Genomic DNA, 21,776 nt, shown 5'->3' with positions numbered 1-21,776 from the left:
ACGACTATAATGACGACGACTATAATGACGACGACTATAATGACGACGACTATAATGACGACTATAATGACGACTATAATGATGACCACAAGGAGGAGAAAGACGATGTGGAACAAGAGGAGAAATACGCGAAAAGCAGACGTAAAGGGAGGCACCACATGTGAATTAGAGGCACGGTATAAAGATAACCAGAAACAAAAGGAGGCAGAATGAAATGGTTGGGAAAGCGGTGAGGTGTGTGGCAGCGCAGGCGTGAGCACTCACCGCTATCATGAAGAGCTGTGCGATGCGGTACTCCTCGACGGTGAGGGGCAGCGGGATGCGGTACTCCTTAATGAGCATGGCAGCTGCTCCCCACCTCACGACGCATCAGGCCCTGCCTGCAACAAGGCAGAACACACCACTGTAGGCTACATGACACAAGGAAAACGCCAGAAACAGTATTTAGGATAGAACAGTGATGTAATGTTAATTAGATGGAGTAAGGTTTGTGAAAACTGCAACACATACAAGAAATGGCCTCAAACAACGTTTTAAACAGTGCGTCAGGTGTCACGAGTACACCAACATTATATGATCAAAAGTAAATCCAAACACCTGTCAGTTGACACTCTTCGCCTTTACGGCGGTTGAACTCTTCAGGCGACAGTTCAAAAAACAAGGTCTCTGAATGTCTGTGAAGAGCCGACCGCTGTGACCGAGCGGTTCTAGACGCTTCAGTCCGGAACCGCGCTGCTGCTACGGTCGCAGGTTCGAATCCCGTCTCGGGCATGGATGCGTGTGAGACGTTCTTAGGTTAGTTAGGTTTAAGTATTTCTAAGCCTAGGGGACTGATGACATCAGATGTTAAGTTCCATAGTGCTTTGAGCCATTTGGACAATTTTTTGTCTGTGAAGAAATGGCAGCCCATTCTTCGTTAGGAGCTAAAATCAGAGAAGATAGATATTGGACGCTCGTCCTAAGCGTGTTCCAATGGGTCCAGGTCGGGACTCTTGGACAAGCTGTCCATTTCAGAGATGTCCACAAACCACTGCCTCGAAGATGCTGCTTTGTGACAGCGTGCATCGTAATGCTGACTGTTACTCTACTGTGCGCAGTACACAGTGCTGTGAAATGTGTTCCAGCCTTTGGCATTTAGCGTTTTCTTAATCTCAATAAGGGGACTGCAATCTAGCCACGGAGAACACCCTCATACTGTAACACTAACCCTTCCACCCGACTGCCACAGACTACAGTGTGATTTATAACTCCAAATCATTCGTTCCAGTCATCGACTGTCCAGTGGAATCACTCTTTACACCACCTCATGCGTCTCTCAGTACTGACTACAGAAATGTGTGGTTTATGAAGAACTGTTGGAGCATTATACCCCGTTCTTTTTAACTCCCGACACACAGTCATTGTGGTAGCTGGATAACTGGTAGCGTTTTGGAGACCCCAAGTGATTCCTTCCCCTGGTTAAATGCGATTTTTCACAACACCACCTACAATCTTTGATGGTTCCTGTTCGTTAGAAGATTAGTTGAGCCTGCTATTGATTTAGCTGTGGTTGTTCCTTCTCGTTTCCATTTGAGGATCACACCACCCTGGTGACGTGAGTAGCTTTAGAAGGGTTGAAACGGCTCTGATGACATCCAATGACTGGTAGAAATTCCAAGTCAGTGAGCTCTCCCGATATAACCATTCTGCTGTTACTGCTTCCCTTTTACACTGGCGAGTCCACTCCTAGTGCCGGCTAGTTCCCAACGCCGCATTACACAGGGATGTGCGGATATTTTTGATCAGATAGTGTATGTCTTGCAGCGGGGCTGTCTCGTGTGACGGGAAACATCGATTGCTACGCCAACAAAACGAGGTGAAGAGTCTTCAAACGTAGTGTAAGTGCCGGTACAATTGACTGACAAGAAAAGATGCGTCACTAACAACGAGAGTTCCATTGCAGCTGAGTAATCGGTCTTCGAAAGTTGTCACACACAACATCCAACCCCGGTTCTTGTGTATTGACGGAAACTAGAATAGCAAGTATGTTTTTGAACTCGAGGCGCTGTCCATCTCTTTTTCAGTCAAACCCACACGGCACACATTGAGGTGAGAATAGCCATGGGATTGCGAGATGCACCTCCGCAAGTGGACATAGTAACGCGTACAAAAGGTATAAAAGATAGTGCACTGTCGGAGCTGTCGTTTGTTCTCAGGTAATTCATGTGAAAAGGTTTCCGACGTGATTACGGCTGCACAACGGGGATTAACTGACTTTGAAAGCGATATGGTAGTTGGAGTTAGATGCATGCGACATTCCACGTGTGAAATCGTTAGGGAATTTAAAATTCCGAGACCTACATTGTCAAGAGTGTGCCAAGAATATCAAATTTCAGCCATTACATCTCACCACGGACAATGCAGTGCCCGACGGGCTTTACTTAACGACCGAGAGCAGCGGCGTTTCCGTAGAGTTGTCAGAGCTAACAGGCAAGCAACACTGCGTCATATAACTGCAGAATCAATGTTGGAGGTACGATGAACGTATCCGTTGCGACAGTGCGGCGAAATCTGGTGCCAATGACCTATCGCAGCAGACGACCGATACGAGTGCCTGGGAAACTGCAAGACATCGCCTGCAGCGGCTCTGTTGGCTCGTGATCATATCGGTTGGATCCTAGACGATTGGAAAACCGTGGCCTGGTCAGATGAGTCCCGATTTCAGTTGGTGAGAGCTGGTGGAAGGGTTCGAGTGTGTCCCAGACACCATGAAGTCGTTGACCAAAGCTGTCAATAAGGGACAGTGCTAGCTGGTTGTGGCTCCAGCGAATGGACTGAGTCCTCTGGTCCAACAGGATCGATCATTGACTGGAAATGGTTATGTTCGGCTGCTTGGAAAGCATTTGCAGCAATTCGTACAGTTCATGTTCCCAGACAATGTGCCATGTAACCGGGCCACAATTGTTTGCGATTCGTTTGAAGAACATTATGCGTAATTCGAGCGAATAATTTGGACACGCTGATCGCCCGACATGAATCCCATCGAACATTTATGCGAGATAATCGAGGTGTCAGTTCGTCGACAAAATGCTGAATCGGGAATACTTTCGCAATTACGGACGTGATGCTATAAGGTGGCTATAATTTCGCACCTTACAAGCACTCATCCACATACTTTGCCGTGAACTACATCCACAATTAGGTATCATTTAATACGCTTACATCGTATATATGAATATTTAAAGGAGACTGACATCGTCACGCATGTCTTGTAAATAACTGTTGACACTTATTGCAGGAAAGGTGACGGATTGTCTTTATTCTCAGAACGGTGTAATGAATGCCTACACTAGTGGAGGTTGGAACGCCAGTGGAGATGAAACGGCAGGCAGAATTCAAGCTCTGGGTGGAAGGCCCGCACAGGTGTTCGTCCCGCTTAAAAACAGGAAGTAGCTAGATGGACGTCGTGGCACCTCTGCAGCACAATAGGGCGATGGCCGGCCGCTATTGTAGCAGGACTGGAAGGATAACCGGGAACTCTGCAAATCTTGGACGCAGGTGAGAGGAACGAAGAAGCAGCACCTCAGAAACCAAGAAGGCTGGGTTACTTCCAAGGATTTTTACTCAGAAGTGTACCATTGTACGAGTATAGGTTTTTCCTCGCAAACTTCCACGCTGGACGACAAAAGACTAAAATGGGCGTTCGGAAGAATCTGTAGAGAGAGAGAATATTCCGTCGTTTCGGGAATATGATTCGTTTTCGGAATTACAAGTGTAGGGAGCCGAGCCTTGCTGGGAAGCCAGCGGTGGAGAGACGAGGTCTCTTCCGTTGTGAGCGCCCGTGTGTGACGGTCGCTCGGTATCGGCTTTGTTGGTACAGACGGACTTGCTGTCTTTGCTCTCAGGAGAGTTTATAGTTAGAACAGTTAGGCACTGTACTGTTGCGAACCTATACGATTCTGGACTTCACCTCCGGGTTGGAAGTCGTTTCGTTGTTGAGAACGCAGCGTTCAGTAATTGTGAGCACTTCTTCTGCCTATACTTATGTTGAGACGTTAACTGAACTCCGTCCTTATGGCTGGGAGTTCGGTTTTCTCGTCTGTAGAAAACAGAGAGGAGAAGACAGTATTAGAGTATATCAGTCAGAGGACCGCCGTCCTAGGGTTTGAAAGCGTTTATTTGTGGCTGGAGTTCTTCCACCGTCGTAGACGAGTACGAGAACCACCAGACGGTGTACATACGGTGATATCGCAAACTGCTTCGGCTTATTAGGGCTATAAAGCTAAACAGCTGTGATCACGCTAGTTTATTTCCACTGAGGTTCCACACCACCGTAGATCGTCTTTGAAAGTAGTGTCTTCTAGCGTTTAATACATAGATGACGTCAGTCATTTCGTGTTATTGATATTAGGTCGCGCAGTCATAATAGACGGCAGAGTTGGGCAATCGATTACCAATTTTGGTTAGGAAATATAGATAATTGTACTGAAAGGGTTGGTTTTAATCTATAATAAATATTTATTGAACAACAACGTTTATCATTTATAAATATTTATTGAACAACAACGTTTATCATTTAGTAGTATTAGTTGCCTTCATCATACATTTACGTTTAGATTGTAATTTATATATAAAGAGAGAATGAAGAGATCCTAAGATCTGCTTCAGGGAGTAGTGAGACAGGGCCAAATCATCATTTTAGCGCTTATTGTTCTCCGTTGCGCACATTCATTTTGCACCCGCCTGGAGTAACATCTTGGAAGGCAGCGTGGCTCAGTATTTCTGCAGGCGACTTCCAACGACCTGTTGAGTCTATGCCACATCGAGATGCTATACTACGCCGGAAAAAGGAGGTCCGACACGGTATTAGCGAGTATCGCATGACTTTTGTTACCTCTCCGTGTAGGTCTAGTTATTTCTGGTTTCACTAAAAGCTTTTATGAAGCTCTAAGGAATTACCTTAAATGGAAACTACTTGTTTCTTAGCTTTTTATTTAGCACTAGAATACGATTAGGGAATTCATTTCTATTACAGAGGAATGATTATGTAGTTTTTAAAGAAAAAACAACCCATTTGTACAATCCCTAGATTTGGATTCATTTTTAAACGCCTTATTTGTCACTTGAGTGTGGAAAACTAATCTCTAACCGGCCCTGTTCATAACTGGATGTAACAGAGTATGCTGCTCGAGTACGACGCGCTTCTCAGGTGCTTTCTAGAAACTGGGTTTGAAAGTTTGACGAGCGGGCAGGACACCATACAGCGGCGCCAGCGCACCCGGCCGAGGCGGCAGCACACGAGGTCTGCTCCCACTGCGTTTCCAGTCTCGTCATTCCACCAAACACTGCTATCTCTGCAACTAATCGTGTTTTTTCGGAAACAAACCACAATAACACCGTGCATTATTAAAAAAATCGTGATGAATTTGACATTTATTTATCGCTTCGTTCCTGTGCGTATTAAGAAGTTATCGCAGTGAGGTAATTATACTCCTAATTCTTCGTTGTTATTGACAAGCCGATAGCATTTTCGGGTGTTATCTATCATGGAATGTGAAAAAGACGATACGAACTTGCAACAAGCACATTCCGCTTTGTGACTCGCATATTTGGTTATTATTAATGACAGTCGAAAATGTAACTCATAAACATTTAAAAAATAACAGTCATTCAGATATAATTTTGTATGCAAATCATGACCATTTCAGCACAGGTACAAATACCGGACCTGTCAACTGATGCAGCACCAGAAGAAAAGAGTAATGCAATCTTCAAGAGATGATATGGTAGTTCTCTCTGGCTGTATGACAATGTTTTATGCAATCGCTTAAGAATTTTCGTTTTACTCGTCTACGAAAGTACACATCGCAAGGCAAACGCGATGGTGACACGATTCCTTAATTATACCTCGCCATGAATGTACCACTTATTAATATAAGGTCCGGCAAAAAGACCTCCCGTATTTCAAAATGTAGTTACTTACTAGTTAAGAAACGATACAGAGAAAATATTTTTATTTGTGAACAACAAATGCTACGCCATTTTAGTTGGTTTTAAAAATTATGTCCGATAAATGGCGTCCTCCATCTTTTTGACACATTGACGAAGCCTTTCCCGAAAGCTGTCCGTAGTTCTTCCTGTCTTTTCCTGAGGAATGGCAGCCACTTCTTGAGTGATCGCCTCCTTAACTGTTTACGGGGTTGCACTTGAGCCCTTAAGTGTCCCCATGGGGAAAAGATCACAAGGTGATATATATGAGGCGGCCGTGGGGGACAGGTGATGTCTCCTCGCGAAGAGCGTAGACCTCCAGGAAACAACTCCCTCAAAATTTCTAGAGAACGCCGAGAGGTGTGAGCTATCACTCCGTATTGTAGGAACCAGACTTCTCCCTCTTCATGGTCCTCAACAAAATGGTTTAACTTAGGTCTCTTACAAGTGACAGTAATAAGAAATAACTGCTACCATGAAGACATCATCTTCGAAAAACCAAACCCGCTGAAAATCGGAAGTAATCCGCTACCGTTAACGATCGATACCTCCATCACAACAGTAACCTCATCACAAGTCACTCTGTGGCGTTTCCATATACGGTTAGGTCTCTTTGCAGGACCCTATGTTATTATAATCATCCCCTATTATATTACTTCTCCGATGGTCCATCTAAGGACCGATTCCTCATTCGTTGCTTTTTTTTCCTCCTCTTCTTCTAGTATGGTTCCCTCTGTTCTTCCTCCTGTCTTCTGATCTTGTCAGACCAGCTTTTTTGTCTCTCTCCTACTTTGGAATTTTTCCATATTTAATACCTTTTCAAACAACTCTGTGCTCTGGGCATCCACCGCTGTAGTAATACATTTTGCAATAAGAAGGCCGTGTAGAGCACGTGGTTTCGTAGGGGCACGACCGGTTTCGTAGCCTGTAGCCACATCTTCTTGTGTAAATCTAAACAGAAAAAAAACTAAATGGCTATCCATGTGGTCCAGCGGATCCAAGTCATAACATTACAGTCACAAAACCCTAGTAATGACAATCACTATTCTATCGCTTGCACCTTGTCCCGCAGTTACGCAGGGTCAGCCATGGTTAAACGGATTTGGCATGTTAATGGTAAGGGGTGGCCGGATGCCCTTCCTGCCGCCACCCTGTACCCTCAGGACGGAATTAGTGTACCCCCAACTGTCTGTGTCTAGTGTAAATTGCGAAATAGTGCGGACGTGTTTTCAGATGTCAGCGAGTCGTGTAACTGAGGCGGAACTTGGGGACCAGCCCGGTATTCACCTAGCGGGATGTGGAAAACCGCCTAAAAACCACATCCAGGCTGGCCGGCACACCAGCCCTCGTCGTTAATCCGCCGGGCGGATTCGATTCGGGGCCGGCGCGCCAACCCGAGTCCAGGAAGCAGCGCGTCAACGCGCTCGGCTACCCTGGCGGGTCTAGTAATGACAATCACTGACTGCACGAAATTGTAAGTCATTAAAGATATCGATGTAGGAAAAGAGGAAGACCCAGCCTATACTGGTAAAACGGCATTGCCCGCTGAATGCAGATAGTCAGTTATAAAGGGGCCGAATGGTGCGTACATGATCCTCCGTGAAAGCTAGGAAGAACGTACAACCAATAATAAAAAGTATTGAATAGAGGGGATCCGGACAATAACCCGTACAAAACGAGCAGCTTGAATACTTACAAATTATCGAGCACATCCTAATGACAGCCCCAGGAACAGTAACAACACGCAAGCCACACTCAGCGCGCAATAACGCATTGGCACTTAGGGCGGCCGGCGTCGTGTAGATTTATGCTGCTGTTAGTGCTTTGCTCCGTTGTAACGGGTGGGGGAAGGGGGAGAGACACCTTTCCTGGCTGCATACTGTTAAGTACGCTGTATGAGGGTAACCTGTTGCTCGTCCCACCTCGCGGTGGCGCTTTCAACGTCGGTCGCGACGCAAACGCTACACTCTGACAAAGGATTTAGTGGTATGAGGGCCCAGTCAAAAACTGAACACAGATCAAGCATAAAAACGGGAACAAGGTGTACTGAACTGCATGTGAAAAAAATTGAAACAATGAACGGTGAAACGCCAGGAAGTGCAATATAAGGCAGGCTGAATCAGCAACGGCGCCATGAATAAGAGGTCAGAATGTTGAACTGCCAACCGGCCAGCCTTGTTCAAATCTTCCTCGTGCCATTTTTTTTTTCCTTCACGCTGTTCGCTGTAATCAAAATCGTATGTGTGTCGTGGCGTAACGTTGGCAACAGCGACATGTAAGGTCGGACCTATAATGACAACTGATTCTGCACAACTACACTATTAGCAGCCGAAATGAAGTAGCTGCGAACCGCAGACGTTTGATGACAAGGCGACAAGTGAACTGAATCCGGTACCGGAAAACGCCTGGTGAGTCATACACGGCATTAGTGACAGACAGTACATGTAAATTTGTACGCCAGGTGAGTGAGTGAGACATGCCTCCTTGCCTGACTTTTGTGTTCGTACGAAAGTGGTCACTGCAGAGGAAATGATGAAAACATAATAATTTGTCACATCAGCTGCAAAAAATGAACTCAATAGTTTCACAATCACACAGTTTCTCAGTGCTTTGTCAAATCATATGTTGTCAAGGTTTTTTAAGTTGCTTTCCGCTTTGGAAGTTTTGATTAATTCCTTTGTTGTAACGTAGTTCACACCTGTTTATTTACTGATTTCATTTCTTTGAAACGTCTATGTGGTATCTCGCCTGCTCTCATTATTCATCGCATTTACTTGCGACGGTGACGTATTCCTACCACATGACTCATATTCTATAGCCAATATATAGTATGACAACTGCCAGGACTACAGAAAGAGAACAAACATTTCAATGGCCGGACGGACAGTTCATAATGTTGTGGGGGAAAAAATGGCACGGGGGGGGGGGGGGGGGGGTTGAACACGGCTCGTCCATTTACAGTCCGTAACCACGAAGCCGCAGCTGTTCAACTACTCTCAATATTGCACTTGTTACGCTTCGACATGGTCATTGTTTCTTCTTTACTTTTTTTCACAGCTCAGTATACCTTCTTCCTGTTTTCATGCTTGATCTGTGTTCAGTTTTTGACGGGCTATTCACTGGGCCATATTACCACTAAATCTGAGGGGGATGCGATGGGAAGTTTCCCTTGTGAGTACCAACGCTATACTCTACTGTAATTTTTGCCTTTTTATACAGGCATTTTTTTACTGCGAAGGTCTTTGGTTGCACCATATGCCATTCCCACTTTATTTATGCTTTCTTCTGCAGCACTTTTCTCCAATCAATTTTTTTGATTATCTTCCAAAGATATTTAAATTTTTTAACCTTCTCTATTTGGCTAATATCTCTGTTCTGAAATTTCGGTGCATTTTTGATGTCTGTTAGAATTTTTTCCTGCAGCCATTCTTAACCTGGTTCTACTGGCTACTTCCTCTAAAAGTATAACTTGTATTACAATAGGTGTCACATTTTCAGAAATTAAACTAAAGTCATCTGCTAATGCGAAGCACGTTGTTCCAATATCTTATTAAGAATATCTTATTAAGAATCCGCTTTTCTAATACTCATTCTCGTATTTTCCTAGAACACTATTAAAATGAATCAGGGATAGGCTACCACCTTACCATACACCTAAGTTTAATTCGAAGGGCTGCTATATTTCTTCCACAAATTTACTTTAGATATTGTGTTTGTATGTGTCTCATGAATTATATTTGCTAATTTAGACTTGATACCAAACTGTCGGATTATTCTCTGCTGTCAGAATAAACGCGATTTGTTGGAACGACTGGAATGTAGTAAGGGCAGAATTCTAGTCCGCCGCCTCACCCGGCTGCGCTGAAGCCGCTGCCCGACAGTTGGCGCTCGCACATGTTATTCAACGGGCTCGTAGAACTTAGAAACCACAATTTCTCGAAAACACTTTAGAAGTTCATTGTACTAGAGCAGCATTACTTACATCTCTGTACGTACCACAGTCGCGCCAAAGACGAGCAAAGTCGTCTACCCGACGGGCATACGCTTCCCTTGTTAGCAACACGACATTTAACTAACTGGTATTGAAAGTAAACTATTGTCAGGTAGCGAAACTTCCTGGCAGATTAAAACTGTGTGCCCGACCGAGACTCGAACTCGGGACCTTTGCCTTTCGCGGGCAAGTGCTCTACCATCTGAGCTACCGAAGCACGACTCACGCCCGGTACTCACAGCTTTACTTCTGCCAGTATCTCGTCTCCTACCTTCCAAACTTTACAGAAGCTCTCCTGCGAACCTTGCAGAACTAGCACTCCTGAAAGAAAGGATATAGCGGAGACATGGCTTAGCCACAGCCTTTGCAAAGGTCCCGAGTTCGAGTCTCGGTCGGGCACACAGTTTTAATCTGCCAGGAAGTTTCATATCAGCGCACACTCCGCTGCAGAGTGAGAATCTCATTCTGGAAACATCCCCCAGGCTGTGCCTCATCTAGTGCAACCTCTCACAACGCCTTTGTGAAGCTGACCAACTGCATTTGCACCCGAGAAATAGAAGAACACGTCTCCATGGTGCGAGTGAATTCATCTTTAAAAAAATAACGCCAACGGCTGCGTCCCAACAGTGTACTTATAAAAGTCGCCTTCACTGATATAAAACTTCATTTACATCTCGGACCACAAAATTCCGGAGTAAGTGTATGGATATCAGGGTTTAACGTCCTCTCGAGGTCAAGTTCATTAGAAACGGAACGCGTGTTACAACTGGGAAAGTCAGTAAGTAGATTTCTTTTCAAAGAAACCTTCCTTACATTTGCCTTAAAGGATTTAGAGAAATCACTAAACATATATGGCGATTTGAACCGCCGTCGTCCTCAGAGTCCAGAAACTTCACTACTAAACTTTTTATGAACATAGTCTGTGAATCACTGAAATGCAGACAGTACTTTTAAATTGTAACAGTAGCCTTTTCCCCGCAGCTCCTCCACCTCTCTATGTTCACCTCTACCTCCCTGTCTGTCTGTCCACATAATCCTCCCGTATCTAGCTCCTCCTCCTCTTCCACCCTGTCTATTTCCTCCAGCCCCTCTCTTTCACCTTACCTTTCCTCCCCCCTCCCTCTGACCACATCCTTGTCCCCTCTCTCTTTCTATCCTCACCCCCGCCCCTGTTCCTTCTCCACCTGCTGACTACCCCTCTATAGCTTTCACCTGCTTCACACATCTCCCTCTCTCTGTCCACTTCCTCCTCCCTCTCACTCTGTCCATCACCTCCTTTATTCATCTCAACCTGGCCCAACCCATGTTCATTGGCTCTTGTAGCCCCTGGAATACAGTTGAATAAAGCAGGCCGGTACTACTACCACAATACACCTGTCATGCAAGGCAGCCTAGTGCTGGAACTGAAAAACTGTTTCTTGCCTGACATGTAGGCTGCCCTGCAAAGCAAGTAGATTCGATAGGTCGATACTGTTCCCACATAAAATACTCGTCATGGATGGCAGTCTACATGTCAGAGGCTGAAAAAAAAAATTGCCAGTATCTCCATTTCTGTTGTAGCTAGGAGGTAAATTCAACAATGTTTATAATTGTGGAGCCCGCTGTTTATTCGGTTGAAATCGATCCAGTGGTGTCGGAGGAGATCCCAGACACCAGAAAAGGAAGAGCTAATGCCTGTATACTTTTGAGTGAGCTGTTATTTGCCCGATTCTTTTTCTATGATCTCTGATTCTTTGTGTATGATCTCTGTGGGCCAGATGTGAGGGTTCAGAAGAACATGTTTACTTCCTGCTGCTGAAAGGAGTTCAAGTTTCCTAATCAAGTTCTCGATACATGTACATCTGTAAGAGACAGCCAATAAAGATTTTTCAACATTTCCGTCACAGTCGTTCAGTTGGACCTTATGGCTGTATGGTTAGATGCTTCAGTTTCTGCATTATTCACAATAGCACAACCACACGATTTCTTGCATCACTGGTGCAATGAGATAACATCCAGATCATGCTCGTAAGTCTATAATTGATTGATTTCATAACTGCATGTTAGAAAGAACAGTCCGTAACCTAACGATGATACGTGATCTAAACGTCACAGGATACACATGTTACACTGCGTTTAGAAGACGTTGCCATTCCTCGCAATCAAAACTTGCGAACAGCGAATGTATGGGCTTCAGGAGCAAGTAAACTATGCATTCTCTCCACCGTTTTTGCTTGCTTCCTCCAGCGTCGCATCTCGCTCGAGTCCCAAATCTGCAGAAATCTGAATTCTTCTGTCAAACAGCACTGTTGCCACAAAATACAATTTAGCGATGCAGTAACTGTTATGATGCTACTTGGACGACACTGTGACAACAACGCACCGATGAATATCTTCTCGCAAGTAACACAGGAACATGAGGATAGAGGAACTCACGTACTTCTCTCGGTTAGTTATTAAACCGCCATTTTTCTTGGTCTTTGCACCACCTATGTGCCTGCGCCCTTGACGTGGACGTATCTCGCCACCCAGCCCTGTTCTCAGCCCCACCATACAAGTAAGCCTGCTAGCGGCTCCCTCACAGTTCTCTCCTGGTACTTAGTTATATGCGTACGAGGTAAGTTAAAATCGCTCAAGACGTCGAGAGCTATGCTAGAACTCCCCCCTCCCCTCCCCACCTCCCCCTTATACCCGCCCACACACAATTGGGCCTCTTTTATCCAGATTACGTCGGATCGGAGGTCATCAGGAGTATAGAAAATTTGAACAATCCGAAAATTCATATAAAAATTGTATGAAATGGGTTAAATGTCGTAAACAGACACACATTTATTTTCACGAAAAAATGTACCAATTATAAATTACATTCACAGAAATTTATATTAGGTTTTGAAATAATATGCGTCATAATGTCTTCAGATTGAGCGCCATCTTTGTCACCTAATTCATGATCACTGTCGTCATTGTCTGCTGACGAACAAACTACGATATTTTCGTCGCTGTAGCAGGCGTCATTGTCATTTCGTGGCCAGTTATTTCAGTCATTTACCCTAGATTACTAAACAGGCGTAAATTTTACGACTGCAGTTGGTACCAGTTCGCGGTTTCCGACAGTTTGGTATTGTCGGTATAGATGCAAAACAGATCTATTTATAATTATTTTGGACACTGAGGTGACAAAGTAATGGGGTGCCTCGTAATATCTTGTCAGGCTTGCTTTTGCCCGCCGTAGTGCATCAACTCGTCGTGGCATCGACTCAGCATATCGTTGGAAGTACCCTGGAGAAACACAGAGCCATGCTGCCTCCACATCCTTCCGTGATTGCGGAAAGTATTACCGGTGCAGGATTTTGTGCGCGAACTGATCTCTCGATAATGTCCCACAAATGTTCGATGGGATTAATGTAAATCATTCGCACTAATTGTCCAGAATGTTCTAACATGACACACTGTCATCCATAAAAATTCCACCGTTGTTTGGGAACATGACGTCCATGAATGGCTGCAAATCGGCCCCAAGAAGCCAAACATAAGAATTTCCACTCAATGATAGGTGCAGTTGGACCAGAGGACCGAGTCCATTCTATGTAAACACAGCCCACGCCGTTATGGAGTCACCACCAGCTTGCACAGTGTTTTGTTGACAACTTTGGTCCATTGGTTCGTTGTATCTGCGCACCACTCGAACCCTACTATCAACTCTTACTAACTGAAATCGGGTCTCATCCGACCAAGCCAACGTTTTCCAGTCGTCTAGGGTCCAACCGATATGGTCACGAGCCCAGGACAGACGCTGCAGGCGATGGGTTGTTAGCAAAGGCAATTGCGTACGTCGTCTGCTGCCACAGCCCGTAACGCAAAACTCCGCCGTACTGTCCTAACTGACACGTTCGTCGTACGTCTCACATTCATTTCTGCGGTTGTTTCACGCAGTACTGCTTGTCTCTCTGCACTGACAACTAATTCTACGTTAACTCAGCTGCTATCGGCCGTTAAGTGAAGGTCGTCGGCCACTACGTTGTCCTTGGTGAGGGTAATGCCTGAAATTTAGAATTCTCGACATAGTCTTGACATTGTTGATTTCGGGATATCCCTGACGATTTCGGAAATGAAATATCCTATGGGTCTCTAGCTCCAACTGCCATTCCGCATTCAATGTCTGTTAATTCCCGTTTTGCGGTCTTAAACACGTCGGAAATCTTTTCACATGCGGGGACCAAGCAGCAATCGGAATTGTAATTGTCAACTGTCGAAGCTGCGTTGGTAAAGTACCAGAACTTCAAGCGCTGATAGAAAGCACCGAAGCTGAAATCGTTATAGGTACAGAAAGCTGGCTTAAGCCAGAGATAAATTCTGCCGAAATTTTTACAAAGGTACAGACGGTGTTTACAAAGGATAGATTGCATGCAACCGGTGGTGGAGTGTTCGTCGCTGTTAGTAGTAGTTTATCCTGTAGTGAAGTAGAAGTGGATAGTTCCTGTGAATTATTATGGGTGGAGGCTACACTCAACAACCGAGCTAGGTTAATAATTGGCTCCTTTTACCGACCTCCCGACTCAGCAGCATTAGTGGCAGAACAACTGAGAGAAAATTTGGAATACATTTTGTTGTGGCGTAGCAAGACAGCCACGCCACGGAAGTAGCCGAAAGGCACGCGTTTAGTTCACGCAGGCAAGAGATAGGTCTGTAACAGGATACGTAATGAATGCTATAAAGAAAAGTACGTAGCTTCTGGAATACTTAACTTTAATACATCCTTGTTGCATACATCGCTCTTGACGATACAAGTGAGACTCTTTAGATACAAGCTATGTAAGGCTAATGGCGCCTTGCTAGGTCGTAGCCATGGACTTAGCTGAAGGCTATTCTAACTATCTGCTCGGCAAAGGAGCGAGGCTTCGTCAGTGTAGTCGCTAGCTACGTCGTCCGTACAACTGGGGCGAGTGCTATTCCATATCTCGAGACCTGCCTTGTGGTGGCGCTCGGTCTGCGATCACACAGTGGCGACACGCGGGTCCGACATGTACTAATGGACCGCGGCCGATTTAAAACTACCACCTAGCAAGTGTGGTGTCTGGCGGTGACACCACACATTTCACATAAATTTTCTCAGCATGTTATAGTCTTAGGTGGAGATTTCAATTTACCAGATATAGACTGGGACACTCAGATGTTTAGGACGGGTGGTAGGGACAGAGCATCGGGTGACATTATACTGAGTGTACTATCCGAAAATTACCTCGAGCAATTAAACAGAGAACCGACTCGTGGACATAACATCTTGGACCTACTGATAACAAACAGATCCGAACTTTTCGACTCTTTAAGTGCAGAACAGGGAATCAGTGATCATAAGGCCGTTGCAGCATCCCTGAATATGGAAGTTAATAGGAATATAAAAAAAGGGAGGAAGGTTTATCTGTTTAGCAAGAGTAATAGAAGGCAGATTTCAGACTACCTAACAGATCAAAACGAAAATTTCTGTTCCGACACTGACAATGTTGAGTGTTTATGGAAAAAGTTCAAGGCAGTCGTAAAATGCGTTTTAGACAGGTACGTGCCGAGTAAAACTGTGAGGGACGGGAAAAACCCATCGTGGTACAACAACAAAGTTAGGAAACTACTGCGAAAGCAAAGAGAGCTTCACTCCAAGTTTAAACGCAGCCAAAACCTCTCAGACAAACAGAAGCTAAACGATGTCAAAGTTAGCGTAAGGAGGGCTATGCATGAAGCGTTCAGTGAATTCGAAAGTAAAATTCTATGTACCGACTTGACAGAAAATCCTAGGAAGTTCTGGTCTTACGTTAAATCAGTAAGTGGCTCGAAACAGCATATCCAGACTCTCCAGGATGATGATGGCATTGAAACAGAGGGTGACACGCGTAAAGCTGAAATACTAAACACCTTTTTCCAAAGCTGTTTCACAGAGGAAGACCGCACTGCAATTCCTTCTCTAAATCCTCGCACAAACGACAAAATGGCTGACATCGAAATAAGTGTCCAAGGAATAGAAAAGCAACTGGAATCACTCAATAGAGGAAAGTCCACTGGACCTGACGGGATACCAATTCGATTCTACACAGAGTACGCGAAAGAACTTGCCCCCTTCTAACAGCCGTGTACCGCAAGTCTCTAGAGGAACGGAGGGTTCCAAATGATTGGAAAAGAGCACAGGTAGTCCCAGTCTTCAAGAAGGGTCGTCGAGCAGTTGCGCAAAACTATAGACCTATATCTCTGACGTCGATCTGTTGTAGAATTTTAGAACATGTTTTTTGCTCGAGTATCATGTCGTTTCTGGAAACCCAGAATCTACTATGTAGGAATCAACATGGATTCCGGAAACAGCGATCGTGTGAGACCCAACTCGCTTTATTTGTTCATGAGACCCAGAAAATATTAGATACAGGCTCCCAGGTAGATGCTATTTTTCTTGACTTCCGGAAGGCGTTCGATACAGTTCCGCACTGTCGCCTGATAAACAAAGTAAGAGCCTACGGAATATCAGACCAGCTGTATGGCTGGATTGAAGAGTTTTTAGCAAACAGAACACAGCATGTTGTTATCAATGGAGAGACGTCTACAGACAAAGTATCCTCTGGCGTGCCACAGGGGAGTGTTATGGGACCATTGCTTTTCACAATATATATAAATGACCTAGTAGATAGTGTCCGCTTTTCGCGGATGATGCTGTAGTATACAGAGAAGTTGCAGCATTAGAAAATTGTAGCGAAATGCAGGAAGATCTGCAGCGGATAGGCACTTGGTGCAGGGAGTAGCAACTGTCCCTTAACATAGACAAATGTAATGTATTGCGAATAGATAGAAAGAAGGATCCTTTATTGTATGATTATATGATAGCGGAACAAACACTGGTAGCAGTTACTTCTGTAAAATATCTGGGAGTGTGCGTGCGGAACGATTTGAAGTGGAATGATCATATAAAATTAATTGTTGGTAAAGCGGGTACCAGGTTGAGATTCATTGGGAGAGTGCTTAGAAAATGTAGTCCATCAACAAAGGAGGTGGCTTACAAAACTCTCGTTCGACCTATACTTGAGTATTGCTCATCAGTGTGGGATCCGTACCAGATCGGTTTGACGGAGGAGATAGAGAAGATCCAAAGAAGAGCGGCGCGTTTCGTCACAGGGTTATTTGGTAACCGTGATAGCGTTACGGAGATGTTTAATAAACTCAAGTGGCAGACTCTGCAAGAGAGGCGCTCTGCATCGCGGTGTAGATTGCTCGCCAGGTTTCGAGAGGGTGCGTTTCTGGATGAGGTATCGAATATATTGCTTCCCCCTACTTATACCTCCCGAGGAGATCACGAATGTAAAATTAGAGAGATTAGAGCGCGCACGGAGGCTTTCAGACAGTCGTTCTTCCCGCGAACCATACGCGACTGGAACAGGAAGGGGAGGTAATGACAGTGGCACGTAAAATGCCCTCCGCCACACACCTTTGGGTGGCTTGCGGAGTATAAATGTAGATGTAGATGTAGAATCACCTGAGTAGAAATGACAGCCCCGTTAATGTACTGCCGTTGTGTACGCCATACTATCTCCACCTGCGTAGGTGCACATCTCTATCTCACGACTTTGTCACCTCAGTGTGTGTGACATACTACTGGAGACCTTTGGATTGTTTCCGCTATTAGTTCTGAAGTGCGAAACAATGTACACTTTTTACTGTCCTTAAAAAAAAAACGTTGGTGAACCGGAGATGTGGATTAATGAGGCTCGGATAAACAAGGTTCCACTGCATTCATTCCCATCTGTATCGGAAATAACGTGAGATACTACGTTCCATTGACTTAGGCCTGTTTCACAAGTGTTGGGTTCTATTCGGTTCGGTTCATTCTCGCGTCTTTTTCGGTCACTGCCGACAAGTATGAAACGGTGCTTCGGTTTCTGTTCGGTACCTAATGGAAACAGTACAGTACCGAATACTCCCTCGACACGAACAAGTTTCATGTTGTTCCTATAAGGTGCGAAGTCGTGTCCAGGGAACAGAAAGCAATCAAGGCGTTCGCACACGCACAGTTCAGTTTCTGTTTTGACCTGGTACTGATAGCGAGGGAATCTGTATAAAAATTACCTCTTATTATTAGTTTTTCAAAGTAGTTGTAGGTTTTCTGATAAAATATGCGATTTACCCGATGCTGATGTGAATCGGCTGATTTTTGCAGTGTGGTCTAAACCGGTGCTGAGAGGCAAAGCTTGTGAAAAATATAAGGATACATTTAAGACTCAAGGAGACATGGAAAGACGCCTGTGTTGAAATTTTTCAATGACTTTGATGAATTTAATGTCACTAAAAAAGTAGAATTGGATAAGTATTGAATAAATACATTTTTCTTCGCATAAGGGAAGTAGTACATTAGGACAATTGGTGAACCCTCCGCGAATTTGAGGAAATTTAAAAAGAAATTATTTGAAAATGAAAATAACTGATGACATTTATTTAAAATACATATCAAATTATAATACAGATCAGATTAAAACTGCCAACTCACTGAACCCACTTCAGTCAGTCATGAAGTAATCTTTCAAGACATCTCTTACATTTTTGGCTAACAACCGAGGGGACGTCTTCAAAACCAGAGATGGACAATGTCTTTTCCATTTTAGAACGATTTTGTGCAAAACTCCACAAGCTTTTACTATATCCGTAGCATAGTCAGGATCCAAGTTAACTGCGCGATGGAAGATTCTCCAGTTGTTGCTAATGATTCAAAATATATATTCCACGAATCTGCCGAGCTTTGCACACACGACGATTGTAGGTCTTTTTCTCCACTGTCAAACCTACGTCCACTGTACGTTGAGAAGAGATGCTTATTTAAGTCAAAAGCGTCATCTGTGTGGCAATAAGGCATTTTAGGATTGTGTGTGCCTGGAAGACACTTGTCCTCAGGTAGATCCATGATGCCGTTAATGATAGCTGACTCATCTGAAAAACGTTAGAATCGCAGTTCGTCTCATACGCCCAACATCAGCGTACAAAAAAATCGGTATTCTGCATCAGCTACTGCCATCAGAACTAGAGACGAATATATTTTATAGTTGATGCATATAGCAGAGTCTGTGGACAATCCTTATGTGTTTGCCATCAACGGCGCCCACGCATTTACGAAAATTAACGATATGTTCCAATCTCAGGGCAATTGATTCCGATTTCTTCTTATGTAAACCAGGAATGCATTCCAGTCATTATCCGTCCAGATTTTTTACAACAAACATCTCTAACGGTCCTTCTTGTAATCGAAAGCCCGGGGAGAAAACTGTAACTAAAATCTGAGGAAGTACAACCACTTGCCAAATATCTAAAACAGAAAAGCAAAAACACTAGATTACAATATTGCAACGCAGGTTGTTACAAAAAAAACAACAAATAAGAGGTGGATGGTTCTTGTGATTAATGAAATAAAAATTTCCTTTCTAGTAAACACGTTCTGAAGAAGTTGACTCAAGTGAGAGACTCAAAACGACAAAAGTAAGTCGTAAGGCGAAATCGGGAGGAGGGACGTCGAAGGTAAAGCCTATACTTCTACATTTCAGCTTTAGTCTCTGGCCAAAATATTTGAAGACAGACAAATACGGGACACACGCTTACAAAATATTGATGATAATGAGGGTGGTGTAGCTGATGTAACTGCTGAAAATGATGAGAATCCTATACAGTCAGTACCACCTGATTCTGCAGCAGCTAAAAAACCTGAATATCTTTTAAAAAACACGCATAAGAAACGGAAAATTGATTCTACGGAATTAGAAACGATTACAGCTCTGAAGAAAACAACAAGAAAAAATGGCTCTGAGCACTATGGGACTCATCATCTGAGGTCATCAGTCCCCTAGAACTTAGAACTACTTAAACCTAACTAACCTAAGGACATCACACACATCCATGCCCGAGGCAGGATTCGAACCTGCGACCTTTGTGGTCGCGCGGTTCCAGACTGAAGCGCCTAGAACCGCACGGTCACATCGGCCGGCAAGGAAACAACAAATCGGCATCTTTCATACCTCAAAGAATTACTCCCTTCTCTCGAAGACTTCAGTTAATTTGAGACACTTCATTTTTCAAATGGAGATGCTGAAAGCTGTAAAGGAAATCAGGCAGCGGAAGCATACTGTGCTTTCTACCTTCGATACATGATATATCTCTCTCCACCTATGGCACTTAATCAATATATACTGTTCAGCGCCAGCCATATCAGTCTATTAAAAGCCAATTCAGTCACAAGTGTCCGCAGCTCAATTCTACGGCGGTTCACATAGCCTTGGCCTGAACTGTCTCCACAGTTTTTTTTTTTTCGATGAGAGCTCAGAATACGCCTTTCGCAATTTATAAAGCATCATTTAACTTCACTTTTCCTTGCATTTATTCTGACCTATTATTCCGAACCTGTGTTATCTGAATTTTTCATTAAAATCTAAATTAAATAGAGGCTTCTTACAATACAGTATTGATTGTATTGTCTTGCCTCAAAGTTGCGGTCAACGTCTGAATCGGTAGAATACTTTCCCTTATAAATGCGTCTTGGCCCTGAAGACTGACCTTTAGCTGTATGTATAACTTATGATTTAGTTGAGATTCTGAAATAATTAAAAAATTCGTCTCCGTTCTTTCGTAGTTTCTGGAAAATGGTGTAGTACCCTCCACATTCCTGCCGTAAAACGATGAGAGGCTGCTCCCAATGAACTTAGTACTCCTCCTCTGTTTTTGTATTCGTCTATAGAGAAACAACATTGCAACATCTTGACTTCTCTCCACGATCACTACGGAGCCTGTGTACGGTAGAAAACAAAAAACACAAGTGAGAACCGTGTATGTGTGAACGGTTTCAATCGTTTTCGGTTGCAAAACGAAAACGAAACTAACCGAATGGCACTGCCTAATGTAAACCAGGTCTAAATCTGTCCGCGTAGTTTCTGCACAACGGGTTTACTCTTCGGGCGGTGGCAGCCGGCGAGCTGCAGCACACAGCGAGTTGTGTACTTACCACACTTGGTGATGGACTGATCAGAGTGCGGGTTAATTTTGTCGCGCGGCGACTTCAGTGACGTGACGTAACGCACTTGGAAAGAATCTGCACGTCTGCGTACGGCGAGCACGCATGCGCCAAGGTGCGAGTCGTACAACTGGGGCAATCCAATATGCGCTGCTGCCTAATCCTGGCCGGAAGCCTTCCAGTGCTAATGTTCCCCTCCTGGCACTTCATGCATCAAAGACAGACAGCACTATTCTCGAACAACAGAAAATTTATAGACGCCCCAACTTCCACAACAACAGGATCTGAACCATTTACGTAGCTGACTAGACGAGTTAGGTCATGTTTTGTAGAAGGTGACCGGTCCACAAATATTCTATTATGAGAGTTTTGTCTTCTTGTTTGTTGTTGTGTCCATCAGCCTGAAGAGTGGCTTTATGTAATTCCCCATGTTAGTCTATCCCTTGTCAGTTTTTTTTTCATTTTTGCATAATTATAACACCCTACAGCCATTTCAACCTACTTATTGAACCGAAGGTCAATCTTTTATAACTCTTGCCTCTTACAGTTCCCTCTCTTACCATAGTAACCACTCCTTGATACTTCAGGATGTCCTACCAACATACCCTTCCGTTTAGCCAAGTGCTGCCGTAAATCTCCTTTCTCCCAGATTCCACTCGGTAACCTTCCATTAAATATCCTGCCCAGGCATATAGCCTTCAGTATTATTTCGTACCACCACGATTAAAAAGCTATTTTCTTCTTGTCTTTACAATGCGTAGGTCGTGTTTGACTTAACACACACGGCTATACTCAAAATACTCGGAGGAAAGATTTCCTCGCACT

At 44.1% G+C, this 21,776-nt stretch overlaps 1 protein-coding gene across 1 annotated transcript in view; it reads right to left on the bottom strand.

Moving 5' to 3' along the window:
• LOC126475444 (protein retinal degeneration B) overlaps positions 1 to 21,776 on the bottom strand; it is a 600,634-nt gene that overhangs the window by 297,309 nt on the left and 281,549 nt on the right. The window contains exon 3 of the mRNA XM_050103311.1: positions 265 to 380. Within this exon, the coding sequence (XP_049959268.1) occupies positions 265 to 342 (78 nt within the window). The 5' untranslated portion in view covers positions 343 to 380. The remainder of the gene's footprint in view (positions 1 to 264; positions 381 to 21,776) is intronic.

This window comes from Schistocerca serialis, chromosome 1 (genome assembly GCF_023864345.2).
Source record: "Schistocerca serialis cubense isolate TAMUIC-IGC-003099 chromosome 1, iqSchSeri2.2, whole genome shotgun sequence".
In the NCBI taxonomy this organism is placed as follows: Eukaryota; Metazoa; Arthropoda; class Insecta; order Orthoptera; family Acrididae; genus Schistocerca; species Schistocerca serialis.
Note: the sequence above shows the minus strand (reverse complement) of the source record. Positions and strands in the feature narration are given on the sequence as shown.